The sequence below is a fragment of the Zophobas morio genome, unplaced genomic scaffold (genome assembly GCF_036711695.1).
Source record: "Zophobas morio isolate AGI-343-1 ecotype UQ-CSIRO unplaced genomic scaffold, CSIRO_AGI_Zmor_V1 ptg001228l, whole genome shotgun sequence".
Classification (NCBI taxonomy): Eukaryota; Metazoa; Arthropoda; class Insecta; order Coleoptera; family Tenebrionidae; genus Zophobas; species Zophobas morio.
This window is the reverse complement of record NW_026973327.1, coordinates 36186-55934: the sequence shown is the minus strand read 5'-3', so window position 1 is coordinate 55934 and position 19749 is coordinate 36186. Positions and strand designations below refer to the sequence as shown.

The following is a 19749-nucleotide window of genomic DNA, read 5'->3' as shown; positions in this document are numbered from 1 at the left end:
AATAATAAAAACAATAAAAAATTTAATTTTTAAATATAAATGAAAATTTAAAAATCTTGCTAATCGCATTCAACAATTATAGTTGCTTTGTTTCCTAAAGAAAACGAATCTAAATTTTGGTCATCTTCAAGATCAAAATTTCGACCATCCTGAATAAATAATTCACGATACAGTTAAAATTATTTTAAAATTAGAAATCTTTTAATTTTCTTAGTTTTTCTAAATCAAGTTTTAGTTTAATGTTTATAAAAAACTTTCTTACTTCAGGATCAAATAATTTAAGCTTCTGAATTCTTGGCGGTACACCAAAAATTCGTTTGACAAAAAATTTTAATTTAGAAATTTCCATGCCTCCTTATTTTTAATTAAATTAAAATTGGGAATTTTCAACATAAAAAAAAATTAATAATGAAAAATAAAATTTTTAAATAAATAATATTTAGTATTATTATAATAATAATAAATAGAAAAGTTCATTGTTTTTAATAAGAATTTTAAGTAAAAAAATAATTATTTTTTTTTGCAATATATATTATTTCATCGCTTATAAAAATTTTTATTGCATATAGAATACCATATATATTAATAACTATTTCGTATATTTGTGCTATTATAAATAACAAAAAAAAAAGGAAGTTTTAATATTTTTGCTTATGTTTTTTTCTAGCTCCAGTACGCGTAGTTCTTAGTGATTTAATATAGCGTCTCTGGCGTAATGCTGTAAGAAAAAAGATAAAGTTATAGAATTTACAGGCGATCACACTAAATTTTGACATATCCTTGAAGTTATATGTACACCGTTTAACTTAGGAATCCATTTCTGGATATTAGCGTGTTCTTTCGAATACGTCTCTGCCAGCCGCATACTCTCTTTATAATTCACTTTTAATATTCTCCTTTAGTATAAGCCCTATCGAAAGAAAAGAGAATACTTTTACTCTTTTCCGTTAGTAGCTGGCGACTACTTCCGGGATATCAAGCAGATCTAGTGGAACCTTTTGTGTTGGCGACACCAGCAGAGTCATGCCAAACACTGCACCTTTTAGCAACTAAGCACCGTCTAAAGTTCACTAGTGGCATCACTATTGTTTCGTTGCGGGGCCACTGGTGCGATTTAGAAATAAGTTTTACGAAATAATCAAACGGAAACGTAAACCGCGCTGGAGACAACAGCCCTGCTTTATAGCAACATTCGATTGTTATTGTAGAATGGACTGTTGTGAAGATTATTAGTATCTGGCGTGAGACCCTTTGGGTTATTATAAATAACAATCTCTGCTTGCTCTTTACCCTTTTTAATAAAAATTTAATCTTTCAAAAATAAAATAGAGGGAGTATCAACCTTACTAATAACTATTGTGCTGCTGTAGGAAGGAGCTGTCGTGAAGAGTGTTAGTATCTAGCGCGGGTCCCTTTAGGCTATTATAAACAATTATCTTTCTTTGCTCTTTCCTTTTTTTTATTATGAATCTTAAATATACTTATATTATAATAGTGTGAATTTATAATGTCACTAATAATTACACGTAAGTAAAAAAGTTTTAAGTTGGATATACTTTATAATTATTACTTTATCATATAATTAAAATTTATATATAATTTTTTAAGTAAAGCTTTGTAAAGCTATGTATAGGTATGCATAACTTTTATATTTTTTACATTTAAAAGTTTTTTAGATTAATTAGAATCTTTTAGATATTTTGAAAAAGTTATACACAATTTTGTTTTTTTTTAAATTATATTATATTTACTATTAAAAAGTTCTAAGTAATATATTTTATTAGCAGTTTTGTATATTATTATTAAAAAAATTTACTAATCTTTTTGTAATAAATTCAAATTCAAATTTTTTTTTTACAAATTTAAGTTAAAAAAAATGACATTTTTAATATTTATTTATTGAATTAAAATTTTTAAAGCTAAAATAAAGTAAAAAAAATATATTTTCTTTAAATTTTATTTTAAAAAAATTTAAATAATTAAAATTTTTTAATACTAAATTTAATTTTTATTATAAAACCAAAATAACAAATAAATTTTTAATACTAAAATTAAGTAAAATAATAACTTTCAAAATTTTGTTTAAAATTTATGACTAATTTTAAATTTTTAGTACTAAAATTAAGTAAAATAATAACTTTCAAGATTTTGATTAAAATTTAAGACTAATTTTAAGTAAAAATAAATTAAACCAGAATAGAAATATTTTAATACTAAAATTACTTAAAGAAGTAATTATTTAACAGAATTAAATAAAAACTAAAATTATATTAATACTAAATATAATTTAAAAAAAATAACAAACTTTAAAATTTTATTATAAATTTAAATTAAAAATTAAATTTTTTACTAATAAAAACTCAAAAAAAAATTTAAAAAATTAAAAATTTTATTTTAAAATTAAATTAAAAAAACTAAAATTGGAATTTCCTTCAATATTAAGTGGAAAAGTAGAAAATAAAATTAATCTAAATTTCACTTTAAAAATAATTTATAATTAAATTTTTAAAAACTAAAATTGCGTAAAAAAAGTATTTAATTTTATTACCAAAAATTAAGTTAAAAATTAATATTGAATATTTACTTATTAAATATTATTATAAATATAAAACTTTTCTACTATATTTTTTATATATGAGTAGTAGTAGTAAAAAATAAAATGGCTCACCTTTGAAATTTTATTATGAAGTGTAATTATTTTAAAAAAAACAGAACAAAAATTTAAAATTCAAATTCAGATCAATTAAAAAAAAAAATTTAAAACAAATTTACTTACTCGGGACGTTTCTCACGTCATCTTTGTTATTATAAGTAAAGCAAACTTCTAGATTATAGAATAATTAAATTAGATTCGGTATGAATTTTACAATATTAACTGCGTGACGTGTCAGAAAAAGAGAAGCGTATTGACATCAGAAAAGAAATAAAAAAGGTGGAACAAACATAAAAACACCATCTACTTCACATGTCGCACTCACGTGGTTTAGAACACGTGTTATCCCATCAGAAGAGTCACGTGGTAATCCATGTAAGATAGAGGCAAATTGCACGGTATAAGCCCGTTCACTCCAAAGCGAACTTAAAAGTCTTATTAAATCGCTATCAAAATTGTTTAGGACTAATTAAATGAAGACTTCCTTGCTGGTTTGAATTTAGTGATAATAACAATATTACTTAAATTGCACAAGCAAACTTTAACTTATAAATAAATATAAGCAAATTTATATAAAAATCTATTTTTCAGCGTAAAGGAAACGCTTGATTTATTAAAAACTAAAATAAATTTTATTAAAAAAAACTAATAAAGTGAAATTTGTAAATTATTGCATAAGCAAAAAAATTCTTTTTAATTGAAAAATTTAAATCATATTTATATAAATAAATTAAAATTTAATTATAAAATTTATAGAGCAAAACTATATTTTATAAATTAAATCAAATTTATTAATTAAATACTCTACGTATTTTGTATACAACTTCTAATTTATAAGAAAATTGAAAACAATTTTATTCAAAATGTTATAAATTCATCGGGTAAGACAAAAAATTTTAAATAAATTATAGAATTAAAATTAATTTTAATTAAAACTTATTTTATATAAATTATATCAATTTTATATAAAAAGTCTATAAATTTAATTATAACGAAATTTACTGGTAAAAAAATTCTAATTAAGTTTTAATTAATTTTAAATTAATTAAAACTTAATTTAATTCAATCATATATAAAATTAGAAATTTACTTAAATTCTAAAAATAATTAATAATTAAAATTAAAAAAAAAACCGATCGTGCTGAGCATGGGAGAAATTCTTAGAGGATTTGCTGGTTTCCCGTATTCTACACAAATTTACTTACAAAATTAATTTCTATAAAAAAAATTTTAAAAAATTAACTAACGGCCAACGAGTCGAGCAAAGGTTTTTTGGTTGGTCATGAAATTTTCTTCATCGGCATAAAATTGTTTTGCAAGAAAATTGATATAAAAAAGTTCAGCTTCTTTTCTTTCTTCCTGTCAAAATTAAAAATTGATTATAATTTTATAATGATTTTAATTTTTATAAAAAATTTATACGTGCCCGAAGGATTTCTGAATTGTTCAGCTTAACAATGTTGCGATTCTCCGCGATAAGAATACTCCTCGCGACGTATTGATCAGCAACCTCTATTAAATAAATTAGATTTTTAAATTATTTTATAAAATTTATTAAAAAACCATATAAAAATGGGTTTCGGGCAACAGAAAAATCTTTCAAACTAATAAAATTCGAAAGATCGCTGATTTTATTACTCTGCAAAAAAAAAATTAAAAAACAATTCAATAAAATTAATTTTTTTTAAAAAAAGATTTAAGAAAATTTCAAGAATATAGAAAAAAATTAAAAAATAATTAAATTAATTAAAAAGAAAAACTTCAAGAAGACAATCATTCAAGCTGAGCACTTCAAGATTTTCGAATCCGCCAGCATAAAAGACACCTCGGATTTGATTTCCGTCCAAAAGTAAAACTCTTAAGCTAACGCTGACGTTCAGCTGCTCTGCACACAAAAAGGGATTCAAATAAAAATTGTATTAACCTTTTCAACGATTTCAAAAAATTAATTTGCGACCAGTAAGAAATGGCATTCCACTGTAAATTCAAAACAACCAATTGTTCAAATTTACAGCTTTTTTATATAATTAAGAAAAGCATAAAAATATTTAAAAATTAAATTAAATTTAAATAGATCAAGTAAAAACTTCTATGCAAGACAAAATTAAAACTTTGAAAATCATTTTAATAGTTATTATATGAAGTTTATCAATTACATATTAGATGCCGTAAAAATGTTATTTTTAGCAAGTTCGATTTCTTCAAGATTCGGAAATACACTCGAAAGGGAGCTAAGCTATTTTTGTTTAATACAAGGCAAGTTGCTTTCAAGTAAATATTTTAAAAGTTATATTAAAAATAATAAATTATTATATTTTATATAATTATTATATAAATTAATAAAAGTTATTAAATCTTTTATAAAGTTCGGCAAAATTTAAATTATCAATCAAGATAAAGTATTTAAAAGCAAAGCAATGAAGTATAGTTTATTATTAACCACTAAACCATTTAATAAAGTAACGAGAGAGAAAAATATAAACAAAAATTTTATTTTAAAAAAAAAAAAAAATAACGGTCTCTTCAGAAATTGAAGTGTCGTTCAAAATAAGTTTTCGAAGAAAAGGGAATTTTGGAAATTGAGATGGTAAACTATCCATCTTGTTGCGGCTTAAACAATAGTAAAAAGTGTTTTTTGAAAGAAAAAATTTAGAAATCAAGAACCTTAAATCAAGAAAAAAAAGATTAAAAAATCCTAATAACTGAAAAATATACTCCCAGCGGTGTAACAAATTATTCTGAAGTTCAAGTTCTTTTAAATCTAAACAAAATTTTAGCATTTAAAAAAAATTAGAAAAATTATTTCAACCTTGAAATTTTTTCAATTCTACAATATCGTTACTATTAAAGCCTTCATTAATTCGCTGATCATTTACACTTGCAAACTTTAGATTTATTCCTGAACTATATTTTTCTTTTAAAGCACTGAGTAAAGTTTTTCCAAAGTCCACTTTATTATACGGGACAAAAGAGGCACCAGTTTTAAATCTATCAATAACTACTGTATCCCATCTTGTTAACTATGATTTTTAAATTCTATTTTACTTGGAAGTAAAGAATCTCTTCCCTTGAAATAAACCATTGTGAATTCCTCTTGCAGCATCGTCCCATTCTATGCCCACGTATAAACCTAACAACGTTGTTACATAATGAAAGTAACGATTTAAGCAGAACAAGTTTTCATGTTATTAATATTAAAAAAAAACCATTTTTATTATCAAGATGACCAAAGTATCGAACAAAACCATAATCTATTCCATTCTTAGTATGCACACAAACCCGCTTAAACTCCGGCTCAGGCAAATTCATATTTAACTCAAAGTTAGAATACTTTTTTTTTTAATGTAAAAAGCGAAAACTACGGAGAAGTTTAAGGCGAAATAGTAGTTAGGTTAAACTTTAAATAATGCTAGAGTAAAGCACTAAACTCAACTCCAGCTTGTCTGCCCAGCACTAAAGTAGAATGCCAATTGAGAAAGAAGAGAGAAAAGCTGGTTTCTAACGATATTGACTAAGTTAAAACTAGTTTTATTGTATGATGTCTATTTTTTTTTATCATAAAGACTTTCAAGATGAAAAAATTTAAAGAGACGAAGTTAAAAGATATACTGTTATTTTATAAACCATTTGAATCCTTTTAAAAATAACAAGGTGTCTTATTACAATTGTTTATCTACCAAGTAAAAAGAAGTTAATTCTTTATTTTTAAACAATTGTGAATAGCTTTAAATATAAAACTTATTTCTCATTATATGCGCCTATATATTAGAAATAGGATATTGACTTTATTATAATTATTACTTGATCGCTTTTTTTTTTAGTAGCATCAAAGTTTGGAGTCAAAAAATCAAGCTCATCTACCATGTTTAATGTCTTTCAACGGCCATTGAGCCGCTGAATGGGTTGTCGTTGGGTCGCCTGCCTGTCCTGCTCGGTTTGGGCGACGTAAAGGAAGCGATAAAGATCTACTCCTAATCGTATAAGAATTAGAATAAAAATTTACCCAACTGCTCGCGAAGGCGCTCCCACCGTACCCAATACCACTTAAACTCCCGCTAAAATATACCGGGCCGTTGTCGAAACTGAGCGCGCGGTGACAGAAACTCACAGCAAAACAACGCCGATACGTGAAGTGGTGTACCGCCCTATTAACCCTTCCTGGGGAACTAAGGTATCAATATGCGAGCATCGGCTATTCATCCGAGTTAGCCATGACCTTTCAACGCGTAGAAAGCAAACACCAGCACATTAGGAAAAAAAGCTGATGACGCCTATAAACTTCCAATGGGATAGTAAAATTAAACGAAGTATAGGATGCGGGTGACATTGGCCGCATTTCCTAGGAATTTGTCAGGAGTCAGCAAGCGCGGGCATCCAACTCGACCACCACTTCGCAACGGCGCTACCGTAACCGAAAGCAATAAAGACCAAGGCAAAACTTTATGCTGATCATTTAGCTGCTTAGTGTTCACCGTCTTTCCCCTTTAAACCGTCGATAACGCCCCCCATATGCCTAATCTTATCTCGACCAATACAACTAATTCTCTGGAGCTGTAGGCACCAGTTGAGATCAAATCAATTGTCAAATTGCTACCGAAGCGAAAGACGCCCGGCCGGGACACCCTCACTAACCTGCCTTTAAAAAGACTACCATAGGCGGCTACAAATTGTCTATGCAACCTCGTCAACTCGGTGTCAACCTTCAACTATTTTCCCGGGCGAGGGAAAATGGCGGTGGTCGTGAGGTTACCGGAGATATTGCAACCTGGCATCAAAGCCTCTCAACTGTCCACCCTTCAGCCTTTTGTCGGCAGTTGGTAAAATAGCCAAAGCAGTGTTACTTAATCGTTTAAAGGCGGTTGTGGCCGCTCATGGGATTTTACAAGAGTCTCAGCTTGGATTGTGCAAGGGCCACTCAAAGACCCGACCAATTTCTCGCTTAACCGTGTGGACGACCAGAGCATCTGATTTTAAGGAAGCCACCGGTGCTGTCTTTCTCAATGTTAAGAAGGCTTCTGGTCGAGTAATGGCATGGTGGCCTTGTCAAGCAAGCTACATATTCTGGCAATACCGCGCGGCCTTAAAGAAACACTCAAGTCGTACCTAAATGGCAAGGTCTTTAACGTGCGAGCAGGCTGCTGCACTATCGTCCCATCCGTTATCTCACAATTGGAGCCCCGCAAATCTTTCTCTTCTATCATCGCTGCTGTTCGCGTTTTGTACGAGCGACATTCTTTCCCAGCCCACCTGTTAAGCACCAAAAAGTAATGTCGCTTCCATTATGACTGGGCGTTGGCTGGGCGTTGTGTATAGGAAATAATATTCAATAGACAATAAACGTAAAGGACTTTATTAAAGATGAGACAATAAAAGAAACACAAGTATACCAAAACAAAGACGGATAGAACATAAACAGAACAACAGATCACTAGAATAGGTTAATCAGATCATACAAGAGACCAGAACAGAACCCCGTAGCAAGTAAGGGGAACCCAAACCATGAAGGAAAAAAATAAACACAGCTTGAGTTTCTCCCTATGTATGTAGGATGGTGTGTATCCGCGTGCAAAGACTGACAAAAATGAGTAAGTAGCCGTGTGCACTAATTAGAGATTAAAAGGGGAAGTAACTTAGGGGAGGAAGGAGCGAGGTCTTACACCACCCTTACAAGCGGGTCGCCCAATTACACCGAGGGTACGATTCTTTATTCGTCATCAAAGTCAGCCGTTTTACTACATTAGCACTGACGTGCTTGCTAGCTGGTGCGGTGTCGTCAAGGGGCCTCTCCAAAAAAAAAATTACTGAGATAAGCTTTAACGAATATCTTTTTTTTTTATACAAATAGATTACTCCGCAATAAAAGAGGGCAGGGGAAATTAAATAAAATAGCCTGAGAGCGCCCCGTCTGCTACAAATACTTGCGCCTACCTAATCATAATAAAACGACAGACAACTTGAAAATAAAGTTCCTAATTAAATTATAACTAATAACCATTTCATTCAAACTATACTTATTTTATTTCACAACCATATTTATATAAGTTTCATCAAATTTATTTTTGTATATTTGTCCTTCCTTGTTCGTTTAAAGCTTTTTATTATCTATGTATATACATATTTCCTTAAATACCCCTCAACTTACCTAGCCGTTTAACCGTTATAAATTGGATATACAACAAAACTCAACACTGACGAACCATAGAAAACTCCGCGGTATGTCACTTCCTTACTCCTCTGTTTGCTTTGTTACTAGTAAACACGGTTGGCACGGTTCTATCAAACCTAATATGCCGTCGTAAGGGTTTATTTAAACAGAATAAACTTTATTTGTTTAAAAATGTTTATTATTTTCCTATGACTTTTGTTGTAGCCTCAACCAGAACAGCCTCGGCAACCACAATGAACGCATTCAACAACTTTTCCTTCCTCTAACTTAGCTTTTGGAACACGGCAGATACACTAAATAAATTAATTACACTTAACAAACTTTAATGGTACAGTAATAAAATAGTAGAAAGTCCAATGCTATTTAAGAACATTTATATAACCACTTTCATAAGAATTTAGAAAGTAAAGTAACTTACTTGGGTGCCAAAGTTAGTATCTTTTGTTTGAATGCATCTTAGGCAACAAAGATTTTCATAACCTTGCTAACAAAAAAATACACAGAGTAGGTAAAAAGACTGAGATATATTAAGTTTTTAATACTGTTTAACTATAAAACATTTACAACAGGATTGACAAAAAAAGTAATACTAATACAGGAAATAAAAAAGAATCACTTAAAAAGTTTTTGGGTTTCAAAATAATAAGTTGAGGAGACGTTATTAATATTATAAGTGAAAAAGTAGATTTCCCCTTACCTTTTTCCACTTCGCTATTAAAGCTTTATCGGCGTATTTTTCAGATAAACAGTACTCGTATAACTCTTTGCTAATAGCTTTTCTTTTATAATAGAGTTCGTATATGTAACGAGAGCGCTGATGATGAAGTTGAAAAATGGGCCAGACCGTTTCAACTCTTCTTTTCCCTTCATGACCCTCATTTTCGGCTGAATTAAGAAATGTATAACAGTAATTTTTTATAAAGATAAATAAAAATAATATAATAGAGAAAATAAAATAATAACTAGCAACCTTCCCTAACTTTATTCTCAATCTCATTAAGAGTTGGTTCTATTAATTCCCAGCCGTCTGGTGGCGGTTGCCGCCTTAAACTCCGAATTTTAGGCATTTATCCCCAATAATCAACTTCTTATAAAAATAAAGAATCTTTCAGTCCAAAAATAAGTAAGTTTCCATGAAAAAAAAAAAAGGCCTTCAGTGATATTAACAATCTGAGCTCAAACCATCACAGCGATAATTTTGTAGTAGCTTAGTCACTTGATTATTACTATCTACCACGAGTTCACCATGTGTAAATTATTAACTTTAAAGACAGTAGGCTTATTTATTGTTAGTTAAGATAACCTTAGAACCTGGCGTATAATTAAAATTATCTATTTGTAATGGTAATAGCTATTTCCTGTAACTTAGCAGATAGAACCACGTTTTTTCTTTAAAAAGTAAATATCTACTTGAGATCATGTTTTTGAATTAACACTACTCAGAGTATATATTTATTGAAAATGGGAGGGGAAAAGCATTCCATTTTACAGATTAAATTTTGTTTAGGCCCTTCAGTTGTTAATGTCTATGATATACATAATTAGCGCTCTAAATCTTTACTTTGTAATAACTGGTTGACTTAAAGTTGAGTAGAAAATTCTAAAACCATTCTTAGAATCGTAAATATCAGAGGTTACTAGCGGAAAAGAGTAAGCTCTTTTCTTATAATAAGTAAAATTTTAATAAAATTGAAATAGTTTTTATTAACTTGGTTTAATAAGTAGCTTTTTCAACAGGAATTTGTTAGTCTTAGCCTCTACCCAGTTCTTAGAATTAAGTGAACTCCTAAAAAATTTAATTTAGAAAAACATTCAAAAGCGTAAGTATTATAAATTGTTCATAATATATTAAAGACTATATTATGGTAAAACCTGAGTCTGTAAAAACTAGATCGCTTAACTCTCCAATTTTGAGAGCGAAGACTGCTCTTTCAAAAGGTTCTTGCATTTGACCGCGACTAAAGCTACCGAGGTCACCTCCTCTTTTCGCACTACTGCAGTCGCTGTTGAAATAATGAGTTTATGATTCTTTATTTAAATTTCCAAAGATGTTATTAAATATATATGAAATAAACAAGTGGGGACGTGAGGATTTAAAGGAGCCTATTTATATTTCATAAAACTAAAATCCATTGATAAAAACTCGGCGGTTTCAAGGGTACTCTACTTCCTCAAAACTAAGTTCTGTTAAATTATAAAGTACGTTTATATAAGACGTCTGCCTCTTGGATTTTAGACTAACCAATTAAAATTTAAACAAGCCACAAGCAATAAGGCGTAAGATTGACAAGTTTATTCGTTACTAATAACCACAAATATCATAGCTATAACTCTCAAGGTTCCACTTGTTAAAACAAAAACCTTCCATAAGTGGTAAATATATGAAAAAGGCCGATAATATATAGTTTATTAATAGTAAAATCCCACTTAGATGTTCCAACCTATGAATTCTGGCAACTTCAGAAAAATTTTGTCCTTCCAGTATTTGTTTTTGGAAAGTTTTAATTTTTTCAATGGCTTCCTCTCTGGAACGTGTTATCTTTTTTTCTCTCCAAGAAGAGGGATTTCTTGAATCCTTATGCTTAACCAACAAATGCAAAGCGCTCACAGAACCTAATTTATAGATTATACAATAATATGTATACCTTTATCATTTATTATGTATGATGGTTAAGCAAGGGAATGTTAAATAAAGTATATACAGAAAAACCGAAAGTAGGTTGTGCAGGCTCTTCAGGTTTTTCCCATTGAGATTCTTTAGTGTATTCATTTACATAATAAATTCTATTTTGTGAACGTGAAACTTTTTGAATCCATCCATGAGGTAAGTCAACGTTCATTATTAATACGGTGAGGAATAATCAACCTCTACAACAAAAAAACGTAATGAAAGTGAGTTATTTTTAAAAGAGTACAATAAAAAAGGAAGACACGTGTTAGCAAGGAGAATCAGCATACGACCTCGGCGAGTTAATGTTTCCACAGGAGTTGATTACTAACATTTTCAACGGAAATTATCCACAAAGCAAAATGTTAGTTCTCATATATTATACAGTTTATAATGAGAATTTGAGGCTTTAATAAAGGTTAAATTAAATTATGTAAAAAAGCAGTATTTCCAGTAAAATAAAGGAAAAACTAAAATTGTTATATAAAATATCGTTGATTAGCCAATCTCAGTTGCCAAAGAGGCAAGTATAATACTGATTGGATAGTTAATTGTTGCTTGCATTAATGAACTGGCAATTACTGGTCGCTGTGAAAAAAAGTTTCATAGCGGCGGAGGGCCAGGCTTGAAAAGTTTAATATTTTATAGTAGTTATTAGCGTACAGTACGGTTGAATATTATTATATTTTTATCTTTGTTGCTTCATTTTTGGGCGGAGCTTACTTGTTATATATCTGATGACTGAATGCTTTTTTAAAAATTTTGATTTTGAAAAGCTTATTGCCAACTCAAAAGTACTTTTTCAATATTATTAAAAACAGATATACTGTTATATTTTATTTTAAATATGTATTTATTTATTACAGTTTATCATTGAAAGTGATCAGGGTTTAGACTCCTTTTTGACTCGCTCAATTATACAAGATAAGATTGAAGCTATTGATGTTCAGATTAATAATATAGAAGAAGCTTTGCAGTATTTAAAGAAGTATAGTATTTGTGTAGCGTATTTATAAAGTTACACAATTGTGTATATTACTATTTTTAGAGAACCTGAACTTTCGAGCTTAACTTGTTTAGAAAATCAAACTGAAGTTAATGAGGTAAGGCTTTTCATTTAATTAGTATCAATAAATTTGCTTTGGTAGTTTAAAGTTATTTAGATCTCTGAACATTCTTCTGTTTCAGAACCTTCCTTGGTAGATAAAATTATTAAAGAAAACATTGTTATTGCAGAGAAGTCTCACAGAGTAATTTCTTTTTTATTTAATTGTTTATGTTTGAGTTCAGGTAATACTATCTATTATTTATTTTCACACCCTTAATTAGAAGTTATTTAATAGTTTAATATAAAGTACATCTTAATAACTATAGATTTTATAAATTAATTTAGCAGGGAAATTTGAGAACATTACTATTTCTATTGTATACTTAATAAAAAAGATTTACTTTTGAAGTAATCATGTTAACTTGCAAAAATATTATATAAATAGCTTATTAATACTGGATTTTATTCTTCTCCTTGTATTGATGAAATCACTTCCGAAAGCATTTTTACGTATACAAAGTTTCGTCCTGCTCTTCTGCAGTTTTTAAGGTAAGATTTCATTAATAAATTGTAGCGCGATTTAATTCTTCTTTTTGCTATTTTTCCATTGACTACTACTATACTGAGTATAATTGTTTTAAAATCACTAGAGTGTAGGATTTTACAATCGACTAATTTTATCAGCCCGTTACACGCAGCTCAATTCTTAAAGGTCAGGGCTAGAGACCTACCTCTTTGTCATAAGATTTAAGTGTAATTTATATAGTTAAGGGCGGATTCTTATTACATTTGCCTGCTCACCCGAGTAATTAGACAAGGCGGTTTTTAATTATAATTGCATCGTATATAAATTTTTTTAAAGATGATATATTTTTTCTCAAAGTATCTACTATAAATTCACGCGAGAAAAATTTAAAATTACCATTTTATTAAGCGAGACGGTTTATAATAAGATAATGAAGAATTGTAAAAGACAAGTTAAACGGTAGAAACTGAAGCAAAGATATTGTCAACTTTTTAATATTTTAGCTTCAGATTTGAGTAAAATTAGTTAATCTTTACTGAAATTATTTAAAAGCTATATTATTTAATAAATAAAACTATAAATATTGTTTAATTAACGTTATGCAGAAGGAAAAAGCTTCTAGGAAAACTAAATAGAAGAAGATGGAAGCTTCTTTATGATAAATATGAGCGTGCATGGAAAAGTAGGATTGACAGTTTACACATGTCCCCGTCATATCAAGAAAAAGAAATTGCTGAAAAGTACTATTTTACTATACTAATTACTTGAAATTCTTTTTTCATAGCTTATTTAATTAAGTGATATTATATAATGTGTATTATATTACTATAGGTACTTTTTTGAAAAAGAATTTTCTCGTACTTTAAACAATAAAGTAAATTATTTGTGATCCAAATTTTTAAATATGACCATACTTAAATGCTGCACAGAGTCTTTCAAATCCACCACTTTCTACAATGACTAACTCTTTTGGCCGAAGGAGTCATTCTAGAGGTTCATACGTTTATTATAACCTTTTTGTATTTTTATTTATAATATAGCAATTCTTTAGGAGGCGACGCAGTAAGGAGCGAAGCAGAAATGGAGCAAGTTCTACTGGAGTTAATGGCTCAAGAGCGCAGAGCTGGGAGCAGTGAAAAGTTTGTTATAAGCCATCTAGCCCTTTTTATTATTTTGGACCATCATAGAATAATCGATACTGAACTTTGTTACTTTAAAATAATTTGGACCAAAATATTGTAAGTATGACTATTAGGTTTATTTTTATTATTATTCAGATGGAAATGCGCTATGGCCACTATTCCTTGTTTACTCACGGAAGATGAAAGAAGAGTGAAGTTTTTTGATAGAAATAGGCTACTTTTTGATAAGCGCCTTCTTTTAATTATGGAAGGCTTTAGGCGTCCTTGGCTTGATGCTGAAAAAGAAATTTTTTTAGAAAAGTATATGTCTGTAGTTAATAAAGCAATGTTTTGGTATAATAACAATAACTTAATAACTTACTGAGTGTACTATTAAATTTTAAATGGATTATTGAATAAGTAAATGGGCGAGTATAAGTCACTTAACTATTAGTTTCGTTTTAAATGGACTAATAATAAAATTTTGTTCGTTCAGGTATCTCCAATATCCAAAGAAGTTTGAAAAAATTTCTACTTTTCTTGTTAATAAAAGTGTTTCAGAGTGCGTCGCTTATTATTACGCGAGCAAAAAAAAAATAAATTATAAGCGTCTTGTTTTAGAAATGACAAGGAAAAAAAAACGCTCTGAGAAGGCTATTACTGTGAGTTCTAATTTGGCTTCAGTAAAATTTACGTTTTACATAAACGCCTTGTTACTTTTATAGGATGACGAGTTTTTGAAAGGTAAAAGCTTTCGGTTGGTATATAAACCTCATAAGAACATTATAGAGAGCGAACAAACTCTTAAGTATGAGTTGGCTAGCGTAAGCCGTTTTTTATTATCATTTGTTCTAATTTTATTACTTTTATTTAAATAGCTCACCCCCTCCCCCGCGCTTATGAAAAGAAAATATATAAAAGAAGACGTTACTAATGATAAAAACTTAAAAAAACTCTGCGTAGCCCTCACACCTCGAGAAACACAGTTTGCGTTAGCCACACGGTCACGCTCGGCCCGTTCTAACTTTTTTAGTGCTCGTAGCACTGGAGTTATTAGTTTCTTGCGCGGCGTTTTTAGCCACGAAACCATAGACCCTGCAAAAATTTGCTCATTTCAAAGATTATTTGTAGAATGGTCATTTTTCCCAGTTTATGCGGAAAGAAAATTTTTTTTAAAGACACTTTACTTACATGCTGCTCAAGCACGTCTTTTTGAAGTCCTCAGGAATAGGAAAAGGGTAGCTTGGAAGAAAAGAAAGCAGTTCAGAAGGGTTGTAAACGAGCGTAGCAGCGGCTTATTTCCTGAAGTTACTTGTTCAGTTCGTCAACTTATGTATACTTGTGAGGCTAAGTCTGCTGATGAAGCTCAGTTGTATATGGTTACTCAGCAAATTTTGAAAGGCAAATCGAATTGTGAACTGGAAAAAGTTGAAAGTTCTAAAGTTTTACTACAAATAGCTGATCTTCAGTTTAACAGAGATAGCAAGGAACTTGACTACATTAAGAGTGACGAAGAACATTTACATTGTAAGAGTATTGACTGTGAGGAGTTAAACAAAGACAATTTAGCTTTAGTAGGTGGAGCTAGTAATAGTAGTTTGTCTATAACTGAAACTTATTTGCCGTCGGATGGCTTAATTAAGAATGCTGTACAAATGTCTAATAATGATAATAGCGTTAGAATTACCACTACAGTTGCTGAAAGTCATTTTATGGGAGGCCCTTTCGATTGTCATTGCCACTCAGTAAATCAGTCTAGCAAGAAAAAGAAAAACTTACCATCTAGTTCTGATACTTCTTTTAGCGCTTTGAAAACTTTACCGAAACAGCCTATTATAGAAACGGTAGAAGAGGTTGTTCTTGAATCTTCTTTTACTTGTCGGGTTCACCCCCAGTCTTGTAAGCGCCCTCTTCCTTCTAGATGGCCCGTACATGCGGTGTCAACTTCGGCGTCCCTTCAAAGACGATCATTGCCTCCGTTTCCGCCACCGCACAATTTTGCTCGTCACCATTGCGTAAATCAGTATCCACCTAATTATATAACCGAAAAAACCCCTAAAAGGAGTATTTCAGTAGAGCAGACTTGTTTTAGCCAGCTGCCGCTACATTATCAAACTGTACCCATCCAGCACCACTTTACAGGATATTATCCGCCAAGACCCTCATACACTTTGACGTCGTCGTGTCAAACGGGGCGCCCTCGTCATATATTGCATCATACTAAGAAAACACCTGAGCAATCGGAAGCGCCATATCCTCTCCAGCCCTTCTTTCTTCCCTTCCGTCCTGGTCCCCCTTCATCATATTTTCGTTCTTCTCACTCAGCTCCATCTTCTGCATCCCTCAACCAGTTTACAGGCCAACCAAGCCTTTCTAGGAGCTCAACAGTTTGGTGTTATCCCACACCAAATACAAATGCACATATTCCTTCTGCTTACTGCCCCCCTTATTATCCAAATTCTTACCTTCCAGCTTTAACGCCTTACCCGGAAAGCCGGAATTCCGTTTTGCCTTTATTGCCTGACCCTCGCTTTTTTCCGAGACCGCATTACTTTTATAATTCACCATACGTATCCCCGTCGTTGGGCGCGAGCACGAGCCCATATTTTCGTCCCTCAAATGAACGAAAGAGTCAAATAAAGTATGGGCAAAAAATTCATCAAGCTTATAAAACTACTCCTCAAGAAGACCAACCGAAAGTTTTCCAAGTTATAGAAGAAGAAATATATTCAAGTCCTGCTTCTAAGTCTTAGCCAATTTATATATTTTGTTAACTAGGGTATATTTGCACGGAATTTTTAGTTTTCTATCTATTTTTTCTTAGACTATAGTTTAAATTTCGCTACCAGCGGCTGTGTTTTACTGTTTAATAGTTAAATTGATGTTTTTTAGGGCTATAAAGACTGCTATTAGTTTCTAAGTATTAATTATAAAATATTAGAAGTTTACTGCATTTAATTTTTTTTGTGGTTTAAGTTAAGAAAATTAAATTTATTATGAATACTCAAAGAATTGAGCGATTTTAGACATTAAACAAATTAAAATCATATCAGATTTTATATGCATTGCTGCTTATTATAATATTTAATATATTTGAACAATTACTATAAATTTTATAAAGATAGTTATAAAATTAACTTCGAATAGTTATATATTAACTATTTTTTTTCATATATTCATTAGATTTTCTCTAAATTTGATGCTTTAAAAATTAATAAAATTTTACTAATGAAGTAATTGTTAAGAAATAAGATGAATTTAATGTGACGTTCCTATTTGTCTCAAGGAACCCTCGCAATAGGCTTCCTTTTCTTCACAGCTCGGCTTGCAGGAATTATTTTTTTTATAAAAGTTGAATTTGTAAAAAAAAAATGATAGGATCAAGCTACACAGCTACTACAAAATATATTATAAATTGTACAAAATTGAGTAGTATGCACTCGATTATAAAGAGCAATTGTACACATCATTTGTAATAAGTTTATTTTTCAACGTACTACCTTAAGTTTGCATGTTAATTCTCTAATTCGCTAGATCTACAACGCCAATTCTCAATTCTGGCATGGTAGTTCCAGAGGCTGGGTGCTTTACCATTTTTGTGTTGAACCTTTGTGGTAAAAATCCTTCAGCCATATTTAATTGAGTCTAATATTTTTTGTGAGTGCTCAGTAGGGCTGCATGATTTGATAAGTGACTTCCTCCCCCTTCCTAAGGTGGTCGTTTATTGTTTTATATTCGGTCCAGCGCTACCGAAGAAATTAATTTGCTGTCAAGTATCGTATCTAAGAACAATAAAATATAAGGTATGTCATGTGATTATTTATAAATGCTGGAGGATGTGTAGAATTTATATTTTATTAAATAATTTTGATTTCTCTCTCCATCCTCTTGGAGGGGGGCGCCCATTTTTTGTTGTAGTAAAAAAAATATCGGATATTTCAAAGCCTTATACTGAGATCTTGCGTTATTGTAGTTCTTGACGGAGAGGCTGTTCTTATTAAATTAACATGGCCTTGATTATACATTTGCATCCTCGCGAGTCATAATTGAGTATGGTATACATTATTGAGCTTGTTCAGTCATTAAATATTAATTCAAAAAGCATCGCGTTGTAGCCCTCTGCAGCAGTAATACTTAAAAAGGAGTACTAGCACAGTACCCTATAGTTTCTGCCCCTATCCGATAAGTAATTTATGGTCATCTACTGCTTACTCGGCTAACAGACTCCAGCATGCCATCAGAGTATGATGGCTGTGTTGTTTAGTATTATGCACCGCTAGTGACCAAGAGGCCTGATGAGCTCTGGTAGAAGTAAGAAAAGTTCCTAGCAGAGCAAACTAATGGAAGTTACAAACTAAGAGGAAGTATCTCAAACCTTGACCTTCGATATTGACGGAATCTGCTAGCAGTCGCGTCGAGATACAATTGTAGGTGCTAACTTAGTAAAATAGGGAACTTTAACGATGAATAGATCATATTATCGGCGAAATGGCGAACACCATGTGAGGGTGGGCTGGGAAAAGAATGTCGCTCTTACAAAACGCGAACAGCAGCGATGATAGAAGAGAAAGATTTGCGGGGCTCCAATTGTGAGATAACGGATGGGACGATAGTGCAGCAGCCTGCTCGCACGTTAAAGACCTTGCCATTTAGGTACGACTTGAGTGTTTCTTTAAGGCCGCGCGGTATTGCCAGAATATGTAGCTTGCTTGACAAGGCCACCATGCCATTACTCGACCAGAAGCTTTCTTAACATTGAGAAAGACAGCACCGGTGGCTTCCTTAAAATCAGATGCTCTGGTCGTCCACACGGTTAAGCGAGAAATTGGTCGGGTCTTTGAGTGGCCCTTGCACAATCCAAGCTGAGACTCTTGTAAAATCCCATGAGCGGCCACAACCGCCTTTAAACGATTAAGTAACACTGCTTTGGCTATTTTACCAACTGCCGACAAAAGGCTGAAGGGTGGACAGTTGAGAGGCTTTGATGCCAGGTTGCAATATCTCCGGTAACCTCACGACCACCGCCATTTTCCCTCGCCCGGGAAAATAGTTGAAGGTTGACACCGAGTTGACGAGGTTGCATAGACAATTTGTAGCCGCCTATGGTAGTCTTTTTAAAGGCAGGTTAGTGAGGGTGTCCCGGCCGGGCGTCTTTCGCTTCGGTAGCAATTTGACAATTGATTTGATCTCAACTGGTGCCTACAGCTCCAGAGAATTAGTTGTATTGGTCGAGATAAGATTAGGCATATGGGGGGCGTTATCGACGGTTTAAAGGGGAAAGACGGTGAACACTAAGCAGCTAAATGATCAGCATAAAGTTTTGCCTTGGTCTTTATTGCTTTCGGTTACGGTAGCGCCGTTGCGAAGTGGTGGTCGAGTTGGATGCCCGCGCTTGCTGACTCCTGACAAATTCCTAGGGAGATGTTGCCAATGCCACCGGCATCCTGTACTTCGTTTGATTTTACTATCCCATTGGCAGTTTATAGGCGCCATCAGCTTTTTTCCTAATGTGCTGGTGTTTGCTTTCTACGCGTTGAAAGGTCATGACTAACTCGGATGATAGCCAA

General features: G+C 31.4%; 4 protein-coding genes across 4 annotated transcripts; 2 read left to right on the top strand and 2 right to left on the bottom strand.

Moving 5' to 3' along the window:
* Positions 1 to 59: 59 nt before the first annotated feature.
* Positions 60 to 5525, bottom strand: LOC135122421 (uncharacterized). The gene is made up of 10 exons (XM_064046593.1): positions 5485 to 5525; positions 4578 to 4667; positions 4414 to 4516; positions 4217 to 4292; positions 4076 to 4165; positions 3901 to 4008; positions 3787 to 3840; positions 2777 to 2824; positions 263 to 354; positions 60 to 149 (listed from the first exon to the last, which is right to left on the bottom strand). The coding sequence occupies exons 1-10, from the start codon at positions 5523 to 5525 to the stop codon at positions 60 to 62; spliced, it is 792 nt and encodes a 263-aa protein (XP_063902663.1).
* Positions 5526 to 9023: 3498 nt separating this feature from the next.
* On the bottom strand, positions 9024 to 9981 carry LOC135122416 (protein BUD31 homolog). Its single transcript, XM_064046588.1, has 4 exons — positions 9790 to 9981; positions 9517 to 9704; positions 9238 to 9303; positions 9024 to 9112 (listed from the first exon to the last, which is right to left on the bottom strand). Exons 1-4 carry the CDS (start codon positions 9884 to 9886, stop codon positions 9026 to 9028), a joined length of 438 nt encoding a protein of 145 aa, XP_063902658.1. The 5' UTR covers positions 9887 to 9981; the 3' UTR covers positions 9024 to 9025.
* A 2731-nt stretch (positions 9982 to 12712) lies between these two features.
* Positions 12713 to 14567, top strand: LOC135122420 (nuclear receptor corepressor 1-like). Its single transcript, XM_064046591.1, has 7 exons — positions 12713 to 12737; positions 12981 to 13084; positions 13667 to 13801; positions 13893 to 13935; positions 13991 to 14054; positions 14113 to 14200; positions 14339 to 14567. The coding sequence occupies exons 3-7, from the start codon at positions 13764 to 13766 to the stop codon at positions 14565 to 14567; spliced, it is 462 nt and encodes a 153-aa protein (XP_063902661.1). The 5' UTR covers positions 12713 to 12737; positions 12981 to 13084; positions 13667 to 13763.
* LOC135122414 (uncharacterized) lies at positions 14454 to 17388 on the top strand. The gene is made up of 5 exons (XM_064046583.1): positions 14454 to 14503; positions 14679 to 14844; positions 14908 to 15006; positions 15061 to 16961; positions 17366 to 17388. The coding sequence occupies exons 2-4, from the start codon at positions 14806 to 14808 to the stop codon at positions 16933 to 16935; spliced, it is 2013 nt and encodes a 670-aa protein (XP_063902653.1). The 5' UTR covers positions 14454 to 14503; positions 14679 to 14805; the 3' UTR covers positions 16936 to 16961; positions 17366 to 17388.
* The last annotated feature ends 2361 nt before the right edge of the window (positions 17389 to 19749 follow it).